We start from the raw sequence: 24,817 nt of genomic DNA, 5'->3' as shown, positions 1-24,817 counted from the left end.
GTGCTGTTTCTGGAATGAAGCCACTGCTTTTTCTAACCCTTTACTTCTATTTTTTTTTAAATATGAAAGTAGTTTGTTTTTTTTATTTAAAGACTGTACTCATCTGCCTGATCCCCAACACTTGGCACTTTGACACTGCTCCCTATTTCCTGCTTGCTTAGCTAATCAGTGCCCTTAGCATTGACCTGCCTCTAGTGAGTGAGCACTTCATGTGTCGGGGACAAGGAGGTAGTTAGCAGCAGGGACTGATGAAACCCGAAGTTTTTTTTTGTGTGTTTTTATCCTGGCTTGTCCAAAATTAAAGTTATAAAAATGTAAAATTACATTAAAACATGACCATAAACATGAGTATTTAGCATTAAAGCATACACATCTGTGGAAAAGGGGGATAACTAGTGGGTGGTGGGGGTCCTCTGCTAGGCTATACTCGACTATCTTCAGCAGTTACATAGTGATGAAAGGGGGCAGTGGTCAGGCATGCATGCTACCGTTCTGTTTAGGGTATGTTCACACTACGTAAATGTGGTGGACTTCCTGCTACCGCAGGTAGGGGGAGCTCTTTGTACACGGCTGTATACAGCTCCAATTGATGTTAATAGAAGCCTTATAAGCCTGTATGCAGTGAGCTCCTTGTATAATTGTATTAATTATAGGACCCTTGTCCCCTAAGAGGGTATGTTCACACTGCGTTCATGTGGGAGAATTCCGTGGCGGAACGCTCTGCCGCGGAATCTCGCTTGCCTCAGTGTTTAACAGCGTCTCTATGGGAGAACTCGTGTGCCTTTGCTCTCCTCCACTCTCCGCTAGAGATGCCGTTTGACACTGAGGCAGGCAGGATTCCAAAGTCCACCACATTTACTCCGTGTGAACATACCCTTAGAGGACAAGGGACCTAGAATGAATACATTTATACAGGGAACTCATGCATACAGGCTTACAGAACTACTATTAACATTAATGTAATCTGTATACAGCCGTATACAAAGAGCTCCCCCTACCTGTGGCAGCAGGAAGTCAACATTTTTTTGTATAGAAATCTCTAAAAGGGAAGCAAAGTATTAAGAGATGAAACTATAAGCACAATGCCTTTACTGCCATACATAGATAAAACCTCTTCATCATTGTAGACAGTCCCTGATCTCTTCTTTACTGTTCCCCATTCATCTCAGAGCTTTATAACAAAATGAAGCTGGATACTCAGATGTGATTCCAATGTCAAAGTCTAAGACTATGATTAAGACATCAGAGCTGATCCCTTCCAGCAATGTACAGGGAGAGCGTACCTGTTCCATACTAATCACTGGCACTTTCCGACTGTGGCTCCTTTTTACATCCAGCGGATCCGGGGGTGCGGGGCTGTCACAAAGTGTCTGTGTGCATTTTGTAGCATAACTTCTGTGCTGTATACTGTTAGTACCGTCTGACTTTACAGACGGTATCTCCTTTAATTCTTTGTGGTTGTTGCTGGTGTCGGAGTCTGGATTACCTTTAAATGAAAGAAAGATATAGAAAAATAAATGTCAGCCTGAAAATTTAAAGGGCCTGGGAGAAGACCACTTTAAATATGTTATTTGGTATAGAAACCACAATTTGAAGGTGACTAGGTGGAGTGTTGCTCACTTGGGCGAGGATTACACAGGTCGGCATTGTTTTCAATGACCACTGTGTAATGCTTTAAATTTCTTAAAGGGGGTTCTCCAGTATCAGAAAAAGAACTTTTGCAAAAACATTGCCACCCCTGTCCTCAGGTTGTGTGTGGTATTAAAATTCAGCTCCATTCACTTCAATGGAACTGAACTGTAATACCCAAACTAAGGAAAAGAGTGGTGTTCTATCAGGAAGCCACCATGTTTTCCTAAGCCTGAATAACCTCTTTAGGGTATGTTCACACCTACCGGATCCGCAGCGACACCCACTGCGGATCCTGTACTGTGAAGCAGCATGGGTCCCATACATGCAGCTGATCCCCTGCGTGTATGGGACCCGGCCTCTTTAACACCCGTCAAATTTGAAAAGTGGATAATCCACTTAAAGGGGTATTCCTTACTTGCAAAGCTATCCCCCCATCCACAGGATGGTGGTTACCAATCTGATTGGTGGGGTCCATTTGAGGAAAAAAAACTTTTTTCATTGATAAATGGAGTACACCACACACCATCCGTCCTTTCATCCATCATGGGCCTTCAGCTCTGCAAATTGGGACTACCCTTTAAGTTAGGCCTAACCCATTACAGCTGCTAAACACAATAAAGTTTAGACATGCCCATAGCAACCAATCACAGCTCAGCTTACATTTTGCCAGACCAATGTGAGAAATGAAAGCTTAGCTGTGATTGGTTGCTATGGGCAACACAGAGAATGTGATGAATCTATGTTTACGCCAGAAATGAGGAACCTTCGGCCCTCCAGCTGTTGCAAAACCACAATTCCCAGCAAGCCTGGACAGCCAAAGCTTTAGCTTTGGCTGTCCAGGCATGCTGGGAATTGTAGTTTTGCAGCTGGAGGGCCAAACATTCCCCATCCCTGGGTTACACAATAGGTAAATGGCAACCAAATCCTCCAATCCTTCCTGTATACAGGGGTCTGTCACTTCTCTTATTCTACAAGGATTGGACACGCTAAATTTTAAAGCTCAATCCCTTTGTACTCCCTTGAGGTGTCTACGCCCTTTTCCATATTAAAGATACATGAATTCTCAGCTGAAGCGAGCATTCATGTCTATGGGGAAACTGATGTCCGTTCAAGATGTAGGGGACAAGGACTGGGAGTGGTCATCTTACCTTTAATACAGAAGGAACCATCGTCGTACCTCTCAACTAAGAGGTCCTCGATATTCAGGACAATGGGCTCCGGCTCGGGGTCACTATTGTTATTCCTGGGACTATCATCCTATAGAATAAAAAACAATGGTGGTCACTAGCCTGTATAAGCCGCATGTAAGCCTATAACTATGCTGGGGATTTGGCGCTCTGTATCGGGAGAACGCGGATCGCTATAAGGATATATAAAGAAATACATTAGCTCACAATATTCCTCCTATTTAGAATATAAAAAAACACAACATGTTGTTCTGGACGGACATTGATTTTAATTCTTTCACACACAGCCGTCAATAACAGACGCCCAGGAGTGAGTGTTATGTATACAGCTAGATTTTCTCCCATGCATTCATCATTGGGAATCAATAGGCTCCTGTAGTTGTATTTATATTCATTGTTTGGAAGCCCCGCTGCCCCCATAATGCACTGCTGCACCATACCAGACACCCAATATAACGCACAATGACTACTAATGTATAGGAGACTACAATGAAAGCAAATGTTTTCTTCAGTCTTGTTCTCCTCTTCTTTATTTCGCCCATTTATCTCCATTTTCCGGTTAATAATACATATACTGGTGGGAAGGGTTGGTGGTACGGGGAGCCGGCATTGCACCACACTTAATATGTAATTTATACCGTAATGAACATTTATGGTGGAATTCAAGGAGCCTTTATTAGGGGTGATTCATGTTCACACATAGTACTGGGAGCTATGGGAATCCCCGGGGTTTCATAGATATTGGGCAATGTAATATAATGGGTTTCGGCATGTGGTGAGATTGTAAAAAAATCATTCTCATCAAATATACTTCATCCTCTCATGAGCGGGAATTAAGCGAGATGTTCCTGGCGGCTTCAGTCATCCTATGGATGATTGGAGAAGACGTGGCTATAGGGAAGGCAAAGCTCGGGACTTTTCTATTATTCACTACAAAGGAGAAAGTCTTGTTCTTGTGTCCCCTGGTAGTACGCACATTGACGTCAATGGACGCCATAGCAAGATTATTCAATTCTGCAGAAAAACTGAACAGTAAGCAACCTAGTATCCGAAGCTACGGTGGACCGTTCTCATCATAGTCTTAGGAGGTTTCCCCCTTGGGACAACAGCTAACCTATGTAAATCTAGCATCATGCGTAGCTCTCATAGACCATGGTTACATATGCATGAGGATCCATACATCCACTCCAATATAGACCCACTAAGGGCAGTGGGCCCATTGATGTGGCTTTGTGTAAGGCCCCATTCACACGTCCATATCAGTTTATACTGACAGTAATCCGTTTTTACCTTCAGGAAACCATCAGGAAATGCCTTCAGGATTTCCGGATTGGGGGGGGGGGGGGGGGGGGGGGAAGTGTTTTCAGTATGTTCAGTAGTATACCAACATACATCACAAGTACCCACATAGCCCCTCGCGTACCGTGCCACCATCTCCCCTTCGTGTACTGTGCCCCCTTCCCCCCCTTATGTACCGTGCCACCGTGTCCCCCTCATGCCATGTGTCATCCTCTAACCTGTTGCAGAACTACAACCTTCATTATGACCTGCCAATAGGACATGATGGGAGATGTAGTTCTGCAAACTGGATGGTCACAGCTTGCTGAGCTACAACTCCCATCATGATCTGTCAGCAAGGTATGATGGGAGTAGTAGTTCTGCAACCTGGATGGTCGCAGATGGCAAAACTACAACTCCCATCATGCACTGCTGGCAGGTCATGATGGGAGTTGTAGTTCTCCAACCTGGATGGCCACTGGTAGCTAAACTAATTCCCATCGTGTCCCTCATGATGGGAGTTGTATAGTTTTGCCATTTGGAACTATCCAGGTTGCAGAACTACTACTCCCATCATGCCCCACTGACAGACCATGATGAGAGTAGTAGTTCTGCAAGTATGGCCACAGGCTGAAGAACTACAACTCACATCATGACCTGTCAGCAGGACATGATGGGAGTAGTAGTTTTAAGGGATAATCTCACCTGTCCCGGATCCTGCTTCGGCCTCCTGAGTCTTCTTTTGTTCCCGGAGGTCAGGGAGGTGACCATGGGGTGATGGGGGCAGGGGATGTGGGGGAATTGTGGATCGGGCGGCAGAGCTGCGCGGGGGGTGGGGTGGGGGGGGGGGCTTTCAGGCGGGAGACGGCGAGCTCCGCGACCATTTTGGGACCTTGTTTATGAGCACTTCTGATGCATGCGCTAAGACATGGAACAAGACCGTTCCTACCTTTACATGGGACACTATATCTACGTGAACCATCAGAGTTTTCTACATAGTCAAAACTAGTAGGATGTTCTAGTAGACCAGTCCAGAATTTATAGATACAGGTCGAGGTCTGAGGAGGTAACACATCTCCTTGAGGAGACCACCAAGGTGATGTAGGCAAGCTATGGAAAGCGAGAGCTACTTGCATAGATACCAACCTGTAAGTGTAGCTTTGCCTTCTGAACTCGTATCTTCATGGGCATAACCTCAGGCACCGAATCATCATCTATGAAGTGATGGATGTTCGCGAGGGTGGAGGTGAAGAACTCGGAGCTGAAATCTGTCACTTGGCACTGGAGGAAGCCGTTCTCAGCAGCAAGTAGGGAATGGCGCTTAGCGCTAGGGCCGGTCTCCAGTCTCAGGCTGATCTCCGGACAGGACTTCCTCTGCTCCATGGACAACTTTTGTTCAGAGTCTAAGGAGATAGAATTATCAACCTTAATACAAATTCATTGACCTCATTAGATTGCAACACCAAGACTCTCTTAGGCCTTATTCACATGTCCTGTAAAGTTGTCCGTAATCACAGTTCAACTTAGAGCACATTGTTTTATATTGGGCTTTTCACATAGTCAGTGTTAATTTTGATCCTTAATCCGTCCAATAAAAAAAGGACATGTCCTAGTGCAGATTGTGATTGCAGTACGGATTACCAATAGAAGTCTACGGGATCCATATTTTTTACGGATGTCACATCACTGACATCCATAAAAAAAACGGGTCTAATATATGCAAACTAGTACTACTCACATTTTATGGAAACTGATGCAAATACGGCTAATTTTCCACGGATAATGGAGAGAAAAAAAAATAGCTGGAAGTTTTGCGGCCTAGAAAAGTCACTGAATGTGTGAATGAGGCCTTAGTAGAGCTTTCTGCTTTCAGGTGTAGGTATAGGACATATAGGAAACTCAACACATGTGGCACCATAGGGAACAGACACCCGCCATCTATCAGACTTCTATCTGATTTATCTCATTTACATTACGGCACCCCATGGTGCATCTCAGCCTCCATACATCTAACTCTCCATTTTATCAAGATCGTTTAATATCTTGTTCCATTCATCTTAAATAGTATAAAGAAGGCTCAACATCAAACAATGGCGTCTCACAGTGAGAGAAGAAGCTGGAACGGAGAATACTGGGCACGCTTTAGTCAGGGATATGTCTGTGAGCCGTGTATTATAATCTCTTTATTAAAGGAGAAGTCCAGCGAAATTTTTTATTAAAAGTATTGTATTGCTCCCCAAAAGTTATACAAATCCCCAATATACACTAATTACGGGAAATGCGCATAAAGTGCTCTTTTGCCTGCACTTACTACTGCATCAAGGCTTCACTTCTTGGATAACATGGTGATGTCACTTCCTGGATAAAATGGTGATGTCACAACCCGACTCCCAGAGCTGTGCAGGCTGTGGCTGCTGGAGAGGATGATGGCAGGGGGACACTGAGGGACACAGGGCACTGGAGGGACACTGAGCATTCCCTTGCCATCATCCTCTCCAGCAGCCACAGCCCGCACAGCTCTGGGAGTCGGGTCGTGACATCACCATGTTATCCAGGAAGTGACATCACCATTTTATCCAGGAAGTGACATCACCATGTTATCCAGGAAGTGAAGCCTTGATGTAGTAAGTAAGTGCAGGGAAAAAAGCACTTTGAGGGAGATTTATCAAACATGGTGTAAAGTGAAACTGGCTCAGTTGCCCCTAGCAACCAATCAGATTCCACTTTTCATTCCTCACAGACTCTCTGGAAAATGAAAGGTGAAATCTAATTGGTTGCTAGGGGCAACTGAGCCAGTTTCACTTTACACCATGTTTGATAAATCTCCCTCTTTATGTGCATTTCCTGTAATAAGTGTTTATTGGTGATTTGTATAACTTTGTGGGGGGGGGGGGCAATACAATACTTTAATAAAAAATTTGTGCCGGACTTTTTTTTGTGTGTACGGGATAAAGGCAGAAGCTATGGGATGCCATTCATGTTAATGATAGAATGGAAATATTACGGAAAAGTGGTGTCATTTCAGTCATGGAACTGGACATTTTCACTCCCCAATACATTTTCTAATAGATTGGCACTTAAAGGGATTATGCCAAAATCAAAAGATATCCCTATCAGCAACATAAGGAATAGCTAGATGATCAGTCTGAGACCACCGGAACCACCGTGTTACAAAAATGAAGGTCTGTTTTCCCTCAAGGTACTAGAACAGCAATGTATATGCTCGACCACCACTCTATTCATTGTCTGTGTAACTTTTGATCATAGGCGCTGTGCCCCATCTATGTTAAGAAGTCCCATAAAGTGTCAGTCAAACGTGCAGTTGGCCATGTTCAGTCGTTCCATTTAAAAAAAAAAAAAAAGTTGTAGTATAGTATGCATGGTAGGCTATGGTCAGAAGTCCAATAAAGAGTGAACAGAGTGGAAGTCGAACACACATGGTGACAGTGGAGTAACCCTGGACATTGGACCTCCATTCTTGTGATCTGTTGGTGCCCCAATGGTTGTATCGCCACTGATCAGCTAGTCACACAGGATATAACTTTTAATCTTGGAATAACCCTTTATAACTTCCCCTTGATAATGTTTGTGCAGGAAGTGGTGTATTCTGTCCAGTCTGACACAGTGCTCTCTGCTGCCACCTCTGTCCATGTCGGGAATTGTCCAGAGCAGGAAATCCCCATAGAAAACCTCTCCTGTCAGTCAAAGTTTTGAGGAAGAAGCAGAAGAATTCAGGCTGCTCCTTGAACACAATCCCATCTTTTTATGAGAAAGGGGAAAGCAGATACCTACTGTGCAGGGGGGAACAGACAGACAGATGGATCCCCAAACACAGACATATAGCTTCTCTATCTCTAGATATCATTTACTCCACCACCTCAATGTCATATGATACGGAACTTCTGGACAAGCTTTCTTTTACCATATCTTTAACTATCCAATGAAATATATACAGATACTACCCACTATATCTGGCAATTATAACTGTACTACAGCTTGCAGTGTCCATTCAAATCTAATAAAACAGTGCCACCATGTGGCCATTTAAAGGATTACCATTCATGTTACACAATTAACCCTAAAACAAGAAGCATAGACTAATTTTCATGTTTGCGTTATTTCCAAATTAGGACTTTTAACAAATACATCTGTTCATAGGTTTTTAATTTCAAGTTTGCAACATAGTCAATCCTATGGATCAATAGAAAATAAAACATGCAGTCTTATATGTATGCATGTTCTTATTTGGGGTTGGATCAGATCACAAAGAATAGATATTTAAAAAAAAATGGATAAACAATGTAATGCTTTAAAACATCAAATAATCTTGTTTTTACATTTTGTGTATACAGCTCCCAAGGATCTCCATGGTTACAGACTACAAGTTAACCCTCAGTAGTCAGATCCTGTAGTTGTGTGTTACTCCCTTCCATTTGCCCCTTTTTCCACTGCTTTGTAGAAGAAAGAGCAGAGTAATACATGACTGTAAGATCTGACTACAGGAGAGTTGTATGTAGTCTGTAACCATAGAGACACACATTGAAAATGCATATATAATGGCCCTATTCGGCCCTCCAGCTGTTCTAAAACTACAAGATCTGGAGATCCATCGATTTGGGAGCAGTGGTCACATTTTGGCCATTATATGATCAGACTATGACTGCTTAGTATCTGCATGTAGTCTGTGGAGAATAAGCGGCTATGGCTACCTGTTTATCATGGTGTATTTCTGCTTTATATTGGGGATAAAGTGTACCCGTCATGGTGGCGTCTCCTCATCTCCTAACAGATGGATGTGAATATGTTTCTTTCTCCATAATCCCTCTCAGTACGCATGTGAGGCCATCCCCTTCCTTACAGATTCATTTAAAGCAATAGTTTTTACAAAGCCGTAATTCTGCAAATCCGGGCAATTTCTCTCCGGGATTTACAATACTGCTCGGAAATCACAGGCAAGAATCTAAGGGGATTCAACCTTCTGGAAGACTCAATCCCCAATTCTTGTGACTTCATGTGAAAAGGTCTACTGGACCCACAATAAAGGATAACCATCATCTAGACTTGCTTCTAAAAAGGTACCATCAAAATCAGACAGGGCCTTAAACTGAACAAATTATTCTACAATCATCTAATATACTTGGTCTTGGAATTTTTCTTCATCTCTAAGACCTAAGATCTCTAACTTTACATTCAAAGGCAGCAAAAGATACCCTTTAAAGGGGATCCATCACTAGGGGAAGTCTGGGATGGGGTGATTTTTGGCTGTGGAGTGGGAGGATATAAGTAGTAACATGAGCTCACCTCCCCAGCTCCCGCTCTGGTGCCGGTATCCTGCAGCTCCTGTCCCCCTGTCCCAGCCACTTCTGGGTCTGAGTGGGGACCTGGGACGTGACGTGATAGGCCAGTTCAGCCAGTCATGTCCCATGCCCCCACTCAGACCCAGAAGTGGCCGGGACCAGGGAACTGGAGCTGTGAGTTAGGATTGCTGAACATTGCCGACAGCGCATGCTCAACTCCTGCTCCATTCATTCTCTATGGGAATTTCTGTCATGAGAACAGAGGACAATTGTCCTTCAAGTACATTGATTGGCAGCATGTGGTTCACTGTCTATGGGACATAGCAATGTTTGGAGGTCTCATGGTAAATAAATTAAGCCAGCAGCACATGCACACTACTATTTACTTGGAGAGAAGTTGATCTCTGTCCCCAAAGTCCCACAGAGAGAATGAATGGAGCAGCAGTCGAGCATGCGTTGTCATCAACGTTCGGAATTCCCATAGAGATTGTATTAAGAGTGACACTCCATTTACATTGAGAGACAGTTGAGTCCCTGCATCAGACCCCCTTGGATCAGCCAGTGTTATGTGGCTGGGAACGAGATATAAGTATTAGACGCCATTAGTTATCACCTGCCCCAGTAAGCCATCACTCTCAGTATATGTGTTCCGTATGGGGTGCATTTTAGCTCCCTAAACGAAATAGTACACATGAAAAATACAAAGGGAGGAACGGCCTGTATCGGTCTGCCGGCCCCCAAACCGAACTTCCTTTGGGTACGAGTAGCATAACAAAGTTTCCACATGCACACCCTTCCAGAAACACCATCACTTACTCGTGTTCCGGCTATTGAGGTATTGCCAGACACTGACATTCCCAAGCTGCTTTGGTATCACTTGGTTAACCTGAAGGCCAACAGCGACGTCTTCTCCCTTGATGTCGATCCCGCAATTGACGCCGATAATTTTGAATACAACCACAGACACCTATGGAGGAGAAAATGGGGGAGAAGTTTGAGACAGGCAATGACATCAGTTCTTATTAATTAACCCCGCCCCTTCTGTGACATCGCAGCCCTTACTAAGTTAAAGGAAAACTCCGGGCTGGGGTGATTTTTGGCAGAGTGTTGGGGAGGGGGAGGATGAAAGTCATCACATGCGCTCACCTCCCCCGCTCCAGCACTGGTGCCGGTATCCCACAGCTCTGGTGTCCCCCCGGTCCCGGACACTTCTGGGTCTTAGTGGGGACCTGGGACACAACATGTTAGGCCCGCTCAGCCAGTCAGCAGTGGAGGTGGGACCCAGATACAGCTTCTGACTGGCTGAGCAGGCCTGGCACCACAGCATAAAATTGAGAGGCTCCTTTTATGGCTAGAAAAGAAGAGCATACAGTATATATAGCCATTTGATAGGATGTATATCATTACCACGTCTTGTCTGGAGTCATGTGTACTTTCATCCACTGCGCTAACAGCATCTGGTGACGACACACAGTAATCCTCGTTCCGTAGCTCCACGCTGGCCGTGTCTACCGCCGACTGGTAGTTCAAAGAGGTGAAGTCTTCCAGGCCTAGGAGAAAGAAGCAAGGTTATGGTTAAAGGTTATGGGCTATTATAGCGTAAAATGCTGGTTGGTTTCCTTCGTGTTCTCACACATAGTGCAGCCTCTCTCTCGTTCACAAAAACAGATCAGTCTCCAGCCCTCATCTCTCCTATCCTGAACAATCTTCTATTTTAGAACCTTATTTTAGCAGGATGGGCGAATAGTCTAATGTGTATGAAGGCCTCTGAATTCTCCTTCTTTGACATGATGTAGGGTAAAAGAAGGATCAGGCATGTCAGATTTCAACTCTCATCCTTTTGCTCTTGAAAAAATAAGTCTCTACCAGGAGTCTGGCATCTCCACCTCTATTCAAAACACATGAACCCTCAAGCGGGTCACACATTCATGTGTATGGAAGGATCGGGGGAGATAGCTGTCGGCTAAATAAACATTCAGCAAACAGCTATTCCATGTGTATTGGTACCTTAAAGGGAACCTGTCACCACTCCTGACCTGTCCCCTTTACTAAATACTAGTATTCCCCGTGAAATAACAATTCTGGAACACCTTTTCTTAGAGCTCTGATGTGCTGCTCCTCTGTTATTCTCACTAGAAATGTATGACCTGATAACCAAGTGGGTGTTACCAGTTGGGGGGAGTGTCCCTACACAGTCCAGCACTGTCAGCTTTGATTGGATAGTGTCAGTCTGTGTAGGGACACGCCCTCAATTGATAACACCCAGTCGAGTCATACATTTCTAGTAAGAACAACAGAAGAACGGCCTATAAGACCTATACAAAAATTTTGTTTCCTGAAAATTTTGCCCCCCAATAATTCACCTTCCAGCAATAAAAGCATTGATATATGACAATACACTAGGTAGATATAATTTCTTCCATACAACTAATGTTTCGATAACTGTATACATCAGAATGTAGAGAGCTCCCTCTACAGGTGGCCACAGACAGACAGATTTGTTTTTATTATGTATGGCTATGTAAAGAAATCAAAGAAATTTGGAGCTCTGCACCCAGCCCTGGGTCATAGTCACATGTCCATCTTCCACACAGTTATAACTTGTAATAAAGTCATGTTACCCAGCTCAGTGGTGGCCATCCTAGAAGACAGGAAAAGGACTCCTAACTAGGAACTGACTCCTTCCTACCTGCCTCCATGGGGTCACTGCCATCACTCTCCACCAAATGCTCATCCAGCATGTTGCTGTCGATGGAGATATTGTCCAAGGAGAACTGCGAAGGAGTCCGCTTCATGTTCTTGTAAGAAACAGAGAAGGTAGGCAGGTTGGACGAGCAGCGTTCCTTAGAGGTTCCACTTAACAAAAATACATGGAAACGAAGTTTCAAAAAATTTAAATAATAAACGTCAAAAAATGCATAGTAAATAAATCACGCAGAAATAAAAAGTCATCGTTTTTCTGTGTTCGGTTCTATGAAGTAAATAGTGTTTTTTTCTATTGCATAGACTGGCATAGCAAGAAAACGGTCTCTCTAGTGCCACCTATAGTTATCTAACACATATGGTAGGTCGATGTCCAAAAACAGCTTTGAGAAATACCAGCCAAACTAGGCATGCCATCAAGCAAACAGCTCTTTCAGGGCTTTTGTCCCTTGTCATTACGGAGTATGGCACTGGTTGACCAGATAGATGTCTTTGATGCTGATATGGTGGTACTGGACCCTCCAAAAAGTTAGATAATTTGTATTCTTTTCCCTTGGAGTATTAAACCCAGTACCCTTTGAGCTACACCATAGTCGTCATTGTAACCCAGCCAACCAGTATTGACCAAGAACAAGAACCAGCTATCTACATATGTTCCTCGTCACATTTCAAAGTTGGACACTGACATACTGGATAGTTATCTATAGGTGGCACTAGAGAGTCAGTTTTCTCCTTGTAGGGAGGAGAACTAATTTGCATCTGTTTTCCCATGAAGCATTGTGCACCAGCTAGGTCTCCTCAATGCGAAGCAACACCTCAGGACATAACACGATATAGCCCGAAGAATAGAAGCCACAAGAAATAGGCAACACTGAACACCAAGTAAGATTAACTTAATATCCAATACGAGGACTTTAGCCTTCAAGTCTAGGTTAAAGCAAGACAGATTCATACAGATCATCTTAAGACATAAGCACATTGTGTTCTTACCTGTTGTCAGTGTGCTTCTTCTGCGGCTCTAAAAAATGTTCATTGAGGAGGGGATTATCCATTACAGTCTCTATTACAGACTCTATTACAGCTTGAAGGCTACCGGTTTCTTCCAGATCTCTGACAGGGTTGGAGATGCTGTCATCACTACTGAAGTGGCCGCCATCATTAAGGCCATTAACATTAATAACCTGACTCAAAGCTCCGTCTTCAGCTTTTAGCGACGTCCTATCGGAGCCGCCTTCTAAACTGGGCGTCCTTCTCAGGATGTCAGTGTCGCTGGGTGACTTGGTCATCAAAGTCTCGGGCAAATCAATCTTTTTGGGTTCTAGTATTGCTCCAGAGTCACCACTGATGGAGTCCATGAGTAAATCCATAGGGGGATTACCCACGTCGACATCTTGAGTACCCTCTGGTGGAGGAGTTTCTTTATTGTCCACTATGGGGCTACCTTCCCGGGAGAGAGGGCAATGGGACATATTGTCCTCCGGTAAGGGATGTAGTAGTAAAGAAACCTCAGCACTTTTTAGCAGGGCGCCTATGGACAACTTGGTCTCCTCGGCTGGTTTCCCAGTCACTGCCTCCACGTCCTTGAGTAGATTGTCCATGACTTGCTTTAGTGAATCTTGGAGCAGCATTAGGAAAACATATTGGTAGTGATTGATCTGTAGGCTGACGTGTTTCTGTATGTGCGCCAGCACCTGGATGTCCGCCTCAGGAGGCTCACGGGCAGGACTGGATGACAGACTACTGTCTAGGGATTGCGACTTCTGTAGTGGGGTGCTCCTGCCATCCATATCGGAACTGTAATATTGTTTCAGAAGTTTTTTGCGCTGGATACGACCGGCAAAGTCTGTCGATTCGCTTTTAGAAAGGTTAACTTGATCACAGTTCAAGGCAATCTGTTTCTGAGCCTGGGCGAAACGCGTAGGCTGGCAAACCCAGACTGAAAGTGGGAAAGCATCAACGAAAATTACCGGCCTGCCCTTACCGCTCTTTATCCCTTCATAGTCAACCCAAAACTGTGTGAAATGTATAACCCAGATGTCCTTAGCAGCAGAAGTTTTTAGTGCATTGGTGTCCAACTTTGGTGTAATGAATCCCTTGTATACATCGTGCATTTTAGTGTCCTGTTCAAAAGCGTGCCTCTGAAATATGGGGTGCAGGAGGTCGAAACTGTCTGCGGACCTGGGGAAGGAGGTGAACGATTTGGAGTAGAAGGGGTATTCTTTAAAGTCCTGAAATATGGCTTCAAGGTCAGAACGCCTACAGTTTGGAGACTGCCTGGTGTTGCTTGCTATCATCTCGGACGTCTGGATACTGATGGCTGTGGGCTGATCGTGGTGACATTCGGATTTTGTTTGGGAGGGTATGATGAACTGCGGAGAAAGAAGAGGACTTTAGGGAAACACTAATAAGAATGGCCAAGAACATCTTCAAACTAGTAGTGAGCAGAAAGGCTGAACTGTTCGAAGCGCTGAAAGTTCTAGTTCAGAGAACGTTGCCGAATCCACCGATTTCATTGAAACCCAAGAGAAACCTGTTGGGTATTATTTTTAATGCCTTATCCTTTTGACATGGGGAGATTCTGTCAGATCTATACAATGCTCAGAGCTCGTGTGTCAAGGAATGCCAAGCTGCAGCATGCATGCCTGCCCCCTCCTTTATACGACTGGTGTACAAGGCTGAAATCTGAAAACCAACCTGTATATGTCAATCATTTAGTGCAGGGGAGGTGGGGAAGGAGGAGGCGCACATGCTGCAGCTCAGTAATGTCTCTGACACTTAATCCCCTTTCACTATCCTATGAGAAAAATCTCCTAGTGATAAATGATTGGATACAAAGCCACCTACAACTGGGGTTGCCTTCTTCTGGACTATGGTGGGGGGAATCCAAGCCAGGCTGAAGGCTGACGCACTAAATTGGCCACTAAAGATGGAGAACGGTGCACTATTTGTAACATTATTGATCACCACCAACAACGGGGGGGGCACTAGTGAGATGTTAGGATTGGGGGTCTTAGAACCCAATGTACAGCATTTCAGGTAATCTGGAGCCTCCTATATAACCAGGCATGCTTCTTCATCAAACAACATCCCCAAAGCCCGAAAAATAAGGCCGAATTTTGTATAGTCATCAAAAAGGAATTGACTGCGGGCCCAGTGAGGCGTTATAAAATATACATGACTTTTATCTATCATTTATGTCTAGATTAGCCATTCCACGCGGAATATCAAGCTGAATTATTCAGTGGTGTTTGTGCAGTCGACGCAGTCTTGTTTTACCTTCAGCATGAGGCCGTCTACCCTGATATCGATGTGCTCGTCTGACTTTGAGCTGTCGTTCAGCATGTACATCGCCATAAACTGGTCCACGCTCTGCCTCAGGTCCAGGATAAATTGGTTTAGCCATAAAATGCTTCGCTCGTCCACAGTTAACTGCAGGGCGTTCAGCTGTACATAGAGGTTGGGACTTGGAACTATGGGAAATAATAGGATTTTATGATTATTGCACTATAAAGAACACTCCAGCTTAAGCCTATATGAAATCTAGAGTACGGCTCTGTTCACACTGTGCTTTCTGGGCCTGTTCGGCATAGGAGTAAGGATAGTTCCCATCACATCTGCCTAATGTATCAATAGGGCCCCATTCACTCAAAAGACGTCAAAAGAGTATTTGTTTGTTTGTTTTATATGCGGTTTATGTTTTTTAACCTGGGAAATTTAGGGGTGACATAGATGCATGCTGTGAAAATAAAGTCATGCAACGCGGCTAAGAACGCGTTGACGACCTATTGTTGTTCAAGTAAAATCTACGGTTTTATTCGCAAGTCTATATATGCTGAAACTACCTCTACGCTGGGAAATACAACATATACGTGTATATATATATATATATAAATGCCTTTGACTTTGTGGTTCAAGCACAATGTGAACAGAGCCAAATTATTTTTAACACATTGGAGCCCATTTACTATTGTAATTTGCCCCCAAAATACCATGCATACCACATTTACTGTGTGTTTTAGACACCTTTACACCTTGCCCAATAAAGAGGTGTGGCCTAGCAGTGAAGGGGTGTGGCCTGAGCACAATTTGCTCTACAAATTTGGTGAAATGCAAGCCAAATAATAGACTAGAAAGTCTAGAGATGCACACAATTTATTAAAGCCTTTATGACACATCTAGAGCACTTTCCAAGTTTACACTTTAAAGGGAATCCTGTCAGCAGGTTTATGCTTTCTTAAGTGAGCGAAATGCTGAACAGATGGGTGTATTACACACATCATTCTGTTTAGTGGGCGGAGTTTTCTGCTTCTCATGAATATCCAGGACTACTGAGCTCATGCACATAATGGAGAGGACTACTTATTGTCCATGTTATTCAGGAGGAAATCTCGATCAGCTGCACAGAACAGTGTAAGTGATGCAACATTCTGTTCAGCATCTCTGTCACTAGTTTATGCTACCCTTAGGCTACGTTCACACAGAGCAAAAGGGGCGGATTACGCGAGGAAATATTTCCGCCTGAAATCAACTGACGCTGAATTCCGAGCAGAATATAAGTAGAATGTAAGCAGAATCCCTGCGTATTCCGCTAGGAAAGTGTTCAGCTCGTAATCAGCTCTTGACAAATTCAGCGCGGAATACTTGAGGAATCCGCGCTGAATCCGCATGCATTCAGCGCTGAAATTCAGCGAGTATTTGGCGAGTAAACTAGACTATACCAGAATATATACTAGAATCCTCCTCCCCCCCTTTTTTCCCCCTTTCCGCGCTGATTCAGCGCGTAATTTCCGCTTGTATTACGCTTGTATTCCGTGCTGAAACTGAAAATCAGAGCCCCATTGGTTTGTATAGGCTTCCGCTAGCAGAAGAATGAACATGTTCATTCTTCTGGCGGACAGCGGATTAGCCGCGGAGCGTTCAGTGCGGAAATTCCACCGTGTGAACTGCAGAGCAGAATTTCCATTCAACACAATGGAAATTAGCTCTGCACCTATTTTAACGGCTGAAATGTCAGCGCAGAAATTCAGCTGCTTTTGCTCTGTACAAAATAAACCTGCTGACAGTCTCTTTGAGTATTACACTATATAAGCAATTTCGCCCCATTGAGTTTTTCATCAATATACATAGCAGATTGTCAAATTACTAAAGGAAACAATCAGCAATTATCACATCTTTGTCAGACAGGCGACCCACCAGCTGATTCTCAATGAAGAGGGAAATGTTTCATGAGAAATAAACATACCAATCCTATAGGAAGAAAACTCACATATATATAATTTCCTTCCTTTAGGAGCTCCCATTGCTTTCAGGAACCCAGAGGAATTCATAAAGGTGTTATCCAGGATTTCAAAAACACAGCCGCCTGCAGATCAGTTCCATTGGAGTGAATGAAGCCGAAGTGTAATACCACAAACAACCTGAAGACAGGGGTGGCGCTGTTCGTGGAAAGTAGCTGAGTTTTTCTAATCCTGAAAAACCACCTTTAAAGGGGTAGACCCGTTTTGACATGTTAAGTCTTATCCAAAAGATAGGGCATAACTAAGATCACGAGAGGTCCGACTGCTGGGGCCCCTGAAATCTAAATGTGGCAGGCCATGACAGCATCTCACTGCTCCATTCTATTTCTATGGAGCCGCCAAAGATAGACAAATGCAAAATAATAGGTCGGTAGGGCACATTCATGGCCAATGGATACTGCAGATAGGGCGAAATAGGAATACCCAGCCAGTATTTGTTGTTTTTTAGCCACATGTCATTTTTCAGGTTTTAGCAGGTTTTACAGGATAGAACCTGTGAACCCAATACTAATATATCTTCAGGGTTCACATTAAATTATTCAGGAAAAAAAGAATCCGTTCTTACTGGGGAAATTCTTTCCATCTGGGAAATAATATTCAGTAAATTCAATATGAATCGCAGACATTTCCTGGGGAAGATACAAGCTCTTCTTATTGCAGGAAATCATAGTTTTAGGGGAAGATCGACACTGGTCGGCTGTGGACACCTGCAAGACAGAAGGTTATAACATGCGTGTCAGGGAATGTAATAGAGAAAAATATATAGGAACAAATACGGTATTGAACCTTTAAAGACTCTTTAAAGGGGTCCCAGGAATCATTATTATAACTAAGGGGCGAATTGCGATATTAGATATTTTAAAGTAATTTAAAGCATAAAAATAAATTTTCAGCACTTTTAGCGTCCATAGGGGAGATTTATCAAACATGGTGTAAAGTGAAACTGGCTCAGTTGCCCCTAGCAACCAGATTCCACCTTTCATTCCTCACAGACTCTCTGGAAAATGAAAAGTGGAATCTGATTGGTTGCTAGGGGCAACTGAGCCAGTTTCACTTTACACCATGTTTGATAAATCTCCCCCCATGTTTCTCCCTTGGTGGTGCTGGGTAGAATCAGTCTCCTTCCCCTTCTAGCAACTAATAATATTTCCCCAGCAAACAGAGCGTTCACAATGTTACTATGAGGCTATACTCCTTCCCTGACACACAAAGCCATTTCTATTGGCAGCTTTGGTTGCACTATACAGACTGAGCATGTGTGTCCACCAATCTCAGCTCAGTAGGTGGACATGCACACTGCTATACATTCTGAACACCAGGTGGCACCACAGTATGTAAATAGTTTTGTTTTACAGTGTGAAGATGGCAAAAATTACAACTATACAATAAATATGACGATGGACAGTGGAACAGCCTTTTTTTTTTTTTTTTTTTTTTTTTTTTTTTTTACAAGGAATAGGTCACAATTTTTTAAAAAGTGTCCAAAGCAACCAATCACAGCTCAGCTCTGATAATATAAAAGTTGAGCTGTGATTGGTTTACACCAGTTTCTGAATAACTTTTGGCCATCGTTTCTACACATTGAGCTATCCAAAATTGTTGACAGCCCTAAATAGCCATCAGGAAGTGGACAGAGCTATACTTCTGCCAAAAAAAAAACAAAAAAAAAAACAGCTTTTTAATGTCTTGGCTCATAAAGTGCCAAAGAGGCTGGATCTTCTCCTCCAAAGTACATGTACAGAGAAAGTCCCGGCCCTGCCTATCACTTACGGTTGACAGCCCTAACGTCTAGTCCGGAAATTGCGAGAACTGTTATTCATTCCTAGTAGCACATGTAAAAAGAAAAGAAAAAATGACTACTCTGGTTGACAGGTAAGTATAGTTAAAACTTTTGTTTTATTATTGAATTGTCATAAAAAAGAACTTTCTGGTCAATTACCAGATATATTTATTGGGTAAAAGTATTCCTAAAAAATGTGTCCGATCACTAGGCCCTAATTTGTTAAGGTGTAATTGGTGTGGCCTGTGCAGATAATTTAGTTCAGAGAACAGTGAAAATCCTTTATGGAGTAATATGCCAGTCCATTTGGTCCCTGTGGACTAGCTGAGACTTGACACCATTTCCCCAACGTGTTTCCCCCAGAAGGTTGAACTGGGTTCATCAGGGCCCAGGGATAGACAGGTCAAAGTCTGTGGTAAGGTAACTTCTCAGGTCACTGTGGTATTATTGGTCCTGGTCCTCCCATAAAAGTAAGTATCCTAGGTGGTACTATGGTGTATACAGATGTGTTATTAGATACCCAGGAGAAGACAGTGGGGGAGATTTATCAAACATGGTGTAAAGTGAAACTGGCCCAGTTGCCCCTAGCAACCAATCAGATTCCACCATTCATTCCTCACAGACTCTTTGGAAAATGAAAGGTGGAATCTGATTGGTTGCTAGGGGCAACTGAGCCAGTTTCACTTTACACCATGTTTGATAAATCTCCCCCAGTGTGTCCTCGAACAGACTGGGACTAATTGATAATGGAGATACTCATAGATACAGAAATCTCCAATGTAGACCATAGGTATAGTATCAGGGACAGGCAAGTATGGGGTTAATAAATCTCTACTAGCTTGGTGTCAAATTGAAGCCTTTAAATATCCTGCATGCATGAAGGAACCTAAAAGTAGCAATCTAAGGGCATGCTGACATGGTCCAATTGTAAATAATATTAATAATCCACAGATACCAGCAGGATAAGGCTAGATAAGTACAGAGCTAGTGTGTCCCCATAGAGGAGTTGAATGGACATCCCTGGTCTCGCTGGTGAAGCCAAGTCTGGTGGCCCAAGTCTGAATGTACTGCGTGTCCTGTCTAGATGAGCAGGGTCAGGATGCGACGGCCAGGGCAAGCAGCACAAGTGTAGTATCCCCCTATGTGTTTTCTTTTCTCTTCTTACACCTTGGTTACACAGTTTCGCTCTAAAATCACAGGTTAGGACAGGGGGCCGCTGTTCCTTACTCCAACCACTAGATGTCACGCTTACACAGCACTCGTACTACCCCTGAGGACGGGTCACCCGACACAGTGGGGCAGAAGGCAGTTAGGTGAGATAACTAGATTCATCCACTTCTCAACACTTCACCACATCTCAGCTGAGTACCAAGTACACTAGACAAGGGCCCTCCTATCCGCTCCCTATCTCCTGTTATCGTTAATTCCATCAACTCACCTATCTATCTGTTGAAGTAATGATTTTGTTATTTTTTCACTAAGTACCTGAGCACTGTTTGTACCGGTTTGCAAGGTACTTTTTTCAACTAAAGTTTATAAGTTGTTTAAAGTGGGAATAGGGAAGCCTTTTCAAGAAGGTATTTTAAATAGGGAAAATTTAGATGAATAGGAGATAGATAGATGATACCCAGGAGATAGATAGATGATACCCAGGAGATAGATAGATAGATAGATAGATAGATAGATAGATAGATAGATAGATAGTATAGGTATAGCTAGAGCAGCACAACTTGTTGCAGGAGGGTGCCAGCAGGTGGTCTTGACCAAGACTTCCAAAATATATACAAAAAGGATCGCCCACAGCACTCCAGATAAGTTGAAAATTCAAAAAAAGTGTTTTATTCCATGATGGTGCAGCACAGCAAACAAGTCAAAAGTGCGACGTTTCGACGACCTACCGTCGTCTTTTTCAAGCATGACTAACAGAAAACAACAGACCTCTTTATACATGTGTGGTAATTAGTGCAGGGACGTGATTGGTGCACAGGTGTTGGATTAATCAGAGTTTGACAGGCAAACACAATGTGAATACATTCTGAGTGTATAATAAAAAAAATTACTACACACTAATTTTTCACTTTTTTTATTATACACTCAGAATGTATTCACATTGTGTTTGCCTGTCAAACTCTGATTAATCCAACACCTGTGCACCAATCACGTCCCTGCACTAATTACCACACATGTATAAAGAGGTCTGTTGTTTTCTGTTAGTCATGCTTGAAAAAGACGACGGTAGGTCGTCGAAACGTCGCACTTTTGACTTGTTTGCTGTGCTGCACCATCATGGAATAAAACACTTTTTTTGAATTTTCAACTTATCTGGAGTGCTGTGGGCGATCCTTTTTGTAGATAGATAGATAGATAGATACATAGGAGATACATAGGAGATACATAGGAGATACATAGGAGATACATAGGAGATACATAGGAGATACATAGGAGATACATAGGAGATACATAGGAGATACATAGGTGATACATAGGTGATACATAGGTGATACATAGGTGATACATAGGTGATACATAGGTGATACATAGGTGATACATAGGTGATACATAGGAGATACATAGGAGATACATAGGAGATACATAGGAGATACATAGGAGATACATAGGAGATACATAGGAGATACATAGGAGATACATAGGAGATACATAGATAGACAGATAGAAAAACAGATAGACACACAGACGTATATGGGCTCTTAAAAATGAATATACGTGGGTTACAATTCTAAACACTGCAAGGCAGGAAAGAGGCAATAAAACTAAATGATAGAAGTTGCCTCTTTGGGCTCCTCATCTGTCAGTATCTCATATGACTGTGTCTATTCTGCACACGCTGGTTTCCTGCTAGCTCTCCTCTGGAGCCTCTTCTCACCGTCCAGCCATCCATAAATCCCATCTGCAAGAAATTACATTCTTGGAGGAGGAAGGATGCTGGGAGGCAGATATGATATGGAATGGAAAATTGCATCTATAGATTTTACATTAGACATAAACGCTTATGTCTCAGGGCTAAAATGCACTCGTGAAAGATATATTCCTATTTAACCCCTCACAGAAGCACACTCAGATTTTTTTTCCTGTTATTTATTATGCAGTTAGAATGCCAATATATATAATTCAGCTGTTATTACCTCGTTTCCTTAAGAATTCCCGGAATCCTTTACTATAGTTTGCTCACGTGATCTCATGGCGACCCACCTGAAAGTTACATGTGTTTCTGCGCTCACCATCTCAGTTATATGATGATTGTTCCACACACACACTCTCCACAAGGATAGACAGAAATTCCTATTTGGGTTACTGATCATGATTATTCAACTTGTGCCACACAGTTATAATAGATGAGATCACAGTTCACTGTATACTTATAGGATATACTTATCAAACATGGTGTAAAGTGAAACTGGCTCAGTTGCCCCTAGCAACCAGATTTCATCTTTTATTTTCCAAAGAGTCTGTGAGGAATGAAAAGTGGAGTCTGATTGGTTGCTAGGGGCAGCTGAGCCAGTTTCACTTTACACCATCTTTGATAAATCTCCCCCATAGTCTCTTATCTTATTTAGAGATCTATAGAGAGGAGGGGTTACTGTTCTCCCAGTAGCAGTAATGGTACTGGCTGTATCTGCCCATGTGATACTGTGCTAATGCATCATGGGATGGATATCAAATTTGTAATGGGTGAGAAGGCAGCTTGAAGATGGTGGCTGATCAGAGGTCACATGACCTAGATATAATAATGTGACAGAGCTGGGATGAAACAGAAGACACTGCATATATAGTAATGGTTAAAAAAAAAAACAGGAATTATACAGGTATAATATAAAATCAGGATAAAATATAATACAATAAAAATATACTTGCAATACAATAGGTCACTCACTTGATAAATGTTAAAATCAGCAAGTCTAACCACAAAAGAGCTGGACATGAGCTTGGATTTCAGCTGCTCTAATGTTGCCGTGGGAAAAGACCCTTTCCCACTGCACTCAGACCCTAAAGAGAGAAACAGATCACAAGTAAGATATAGGCATATAATTATATATATATATATATATATATATATATATATATATATATATATATATATATATATATATATATATATATATATATATACACACACATACTGTATTAGAAGTGATGGTGAAGCGAATTACATATGGAGTCATTCTAGATGCGGAATAACATTGCACTCTTTTCGTTTACGCCGTTCACCGTTAGTGATGACACTTGTTATATTTTAATTACGCACGCTACGGTATGTTATATTTTTATTATAATGCTGCATGGAGGAAGGTGAGAGACCTCCGGCGGTCCCGTACAACGATTGGGACCCCCACAGTCACACTGTGGGGGTCCCGATCATTAAGTGACAGGGGACTCCTCCTGTCACTTACACGTAAACCCTGTGGTTGCGCGCGGCGTTTAAGGGGTTAATGGCACGCTGCAGCACGATCGCTGCAAGCTGTCATTAATGGTGAGGGCCCGGCTGCTCCGCTTTAGAGCGGGCTTCATAGGTCAGGGCGTACAGGTACGCCCACGGTCGTCTGGGGACAGACTTCCAGGGCGTACCTGTACACCCTAGGTCGTCTAGGGGTTAAAGGAGTACTCCAGTTAAAATCTTTTTCTTTCAAATCAACTGGTTTTACAAAGTTAAACAGATTTGTAATTTACTTCTATTTAAAAATCTAAAGTCATGCTTATCAGCTGCTGTATGTCCTGCAGGAAGTGGCGTTTTCTTTCCAGTCTGACACAGTGCTCTCTGCTGCCACCTCTGTCCATGTCAGGAACTGTCCAGAGCAGCAGCAAATCAGCCAATCAGTGCACAACAGCACTGATTAGCTGATGGGGAGCGAGGGGAGCCGGGAGCCTCACACAGTGCCGCGGGCTGGGGGCTGCAGCGATATGTAGCCCCATAGAACTTCACACTACATGGAAGGTACCCTAATTCTGGACACCTGGAAAAATCCCAGATTAGTGGAAACCCCCTTTAAGTAAACCAAAGACCGGCTACTCCCCGTAAATCTCACCTGGGTGTCCATACTGCTGGGATATACTGGACATGGATTTTGTAGGCGACCCAGAACTGTGATCTTTCACGGCTTGCTTCAGCATATCCGCATTACACTTGAACTCCTGGAGCAGCTCCTCCGCCCACGAGCATCGCGTCTTTGTGGCGTCTCCATAATACATCCAGTGGCTGCAGCTGTCAACTGGGAACATGAGGTGGGGGAGGGGGAACATGAGTATAAGAGAACAATGATGGTCATGACCGTCAGTTGACGGAAATGGGAAGTAAAGAAATAGGGGGAAGTTTATCAAACATGGTGTAAAGTAAAACTGGCTCAGTTGCCCCTAGCAACCAATCAGATTCCACCTTTCATTTTCCAAAGAGTCTGTGAGGAATGAAAGGAGGAATCTGATTGGTTGCTAGGGGCAACTGAGCCAGTTTCACTTTACACCATGTTTGATAAATCTCCCCCCATGGTGTAAAGGTGGCCGAACGATCAACCTAGCCGTCAGTTATGTCTCCCACTCACCGCCTGTCCTCCCCATACACAGGAACATCTGAGCCCGCCTGTGTTCTCTATAGGGAGCGAGAGAGCTTTGGCTGTGGCTTACCTTTCACTG

The 24,817-nt window shown here is 43.2% G+C and overlaps 1 protein-coding gene across 1 annotated transcript in view; it reads right to left on the bottom strand.

Moving 5' to 3' along the window:
• The window catches only part of BLTP3B (bridge-like lipid transfer protein family member 3B), a 62,993-nt gene that overhangs the window by 4,704 nt on the left and 33,472 nt on the right, over positions 1 to 24,817 (bottom strand). The window contains exons 10-20 of the mRNA XM_069968728.1: positions 24,217 to 24,399; positions 23,067 to 23,179; positions 17,960 to 18,101; positions 15,374 to 15,567; positions 13,088 to 14,466; positions 12,084 to 12,250; positions 10,802 to 10,944; positions 10,211 to 10,361; positions 5,244 to 5,500; positions 2,781 to 2,889; positions 1,284 to 1,486 (exon numbers count right to left, since the gene is read on the bottom strand). Of these exons, the coding sequence (XP_069824829.1) occupies positions 1,284 to 1,486; positions 2,781 to 2,889; positions 5,244 to 5,500; positions 10,211 to 10,361; positions 10,802 to 10,944; positions 12,084 to 12,250; positions 13,088 to 14,466; positions 15,374 to 15,567; positions 17,960 to 18,101; positions 23,067 to 23,179; positions 24,217 to 24,399 (3,041 nt within the window). The remainder of the gene's footprint in view (positions 1 to 1,283; positions 1,487 to 2,780; positions 2,890 to 5,243; positions 5,501 to 10,210; positions 10,362 to 10,801; positions 10,945 to 12,083; positions 12,251 to 13,087; positions 14,467 to 15,373; positions 15,568 to 17,959; positions 18,102 to 23,066; positions 23,180 to 24,216; positions 24,400 to 24,817) is intronic.

The sequence above is a fragment of the Dendropsophus ebraccatus genome, chromosome 1 (assembly GCF_027789765.1).
Source record: "Dendropsophus ebraccatus isolate aDenEbr1 chromosome 1, aDenEbr1.pat, whole genome shotgun sequence".
NCBI classification, from domain to species: domain Eukaryota; kingdom Metazoa; phylum Chordata; class Amphibia; order Anura; family Hylidae; genus Dendropsophus; species Dendropsophus ebraccatus.
Note: the sequence above shows the minus strand (reverse complement) of the source record. Positions and strands in the feature narration are given on the sequence as shown.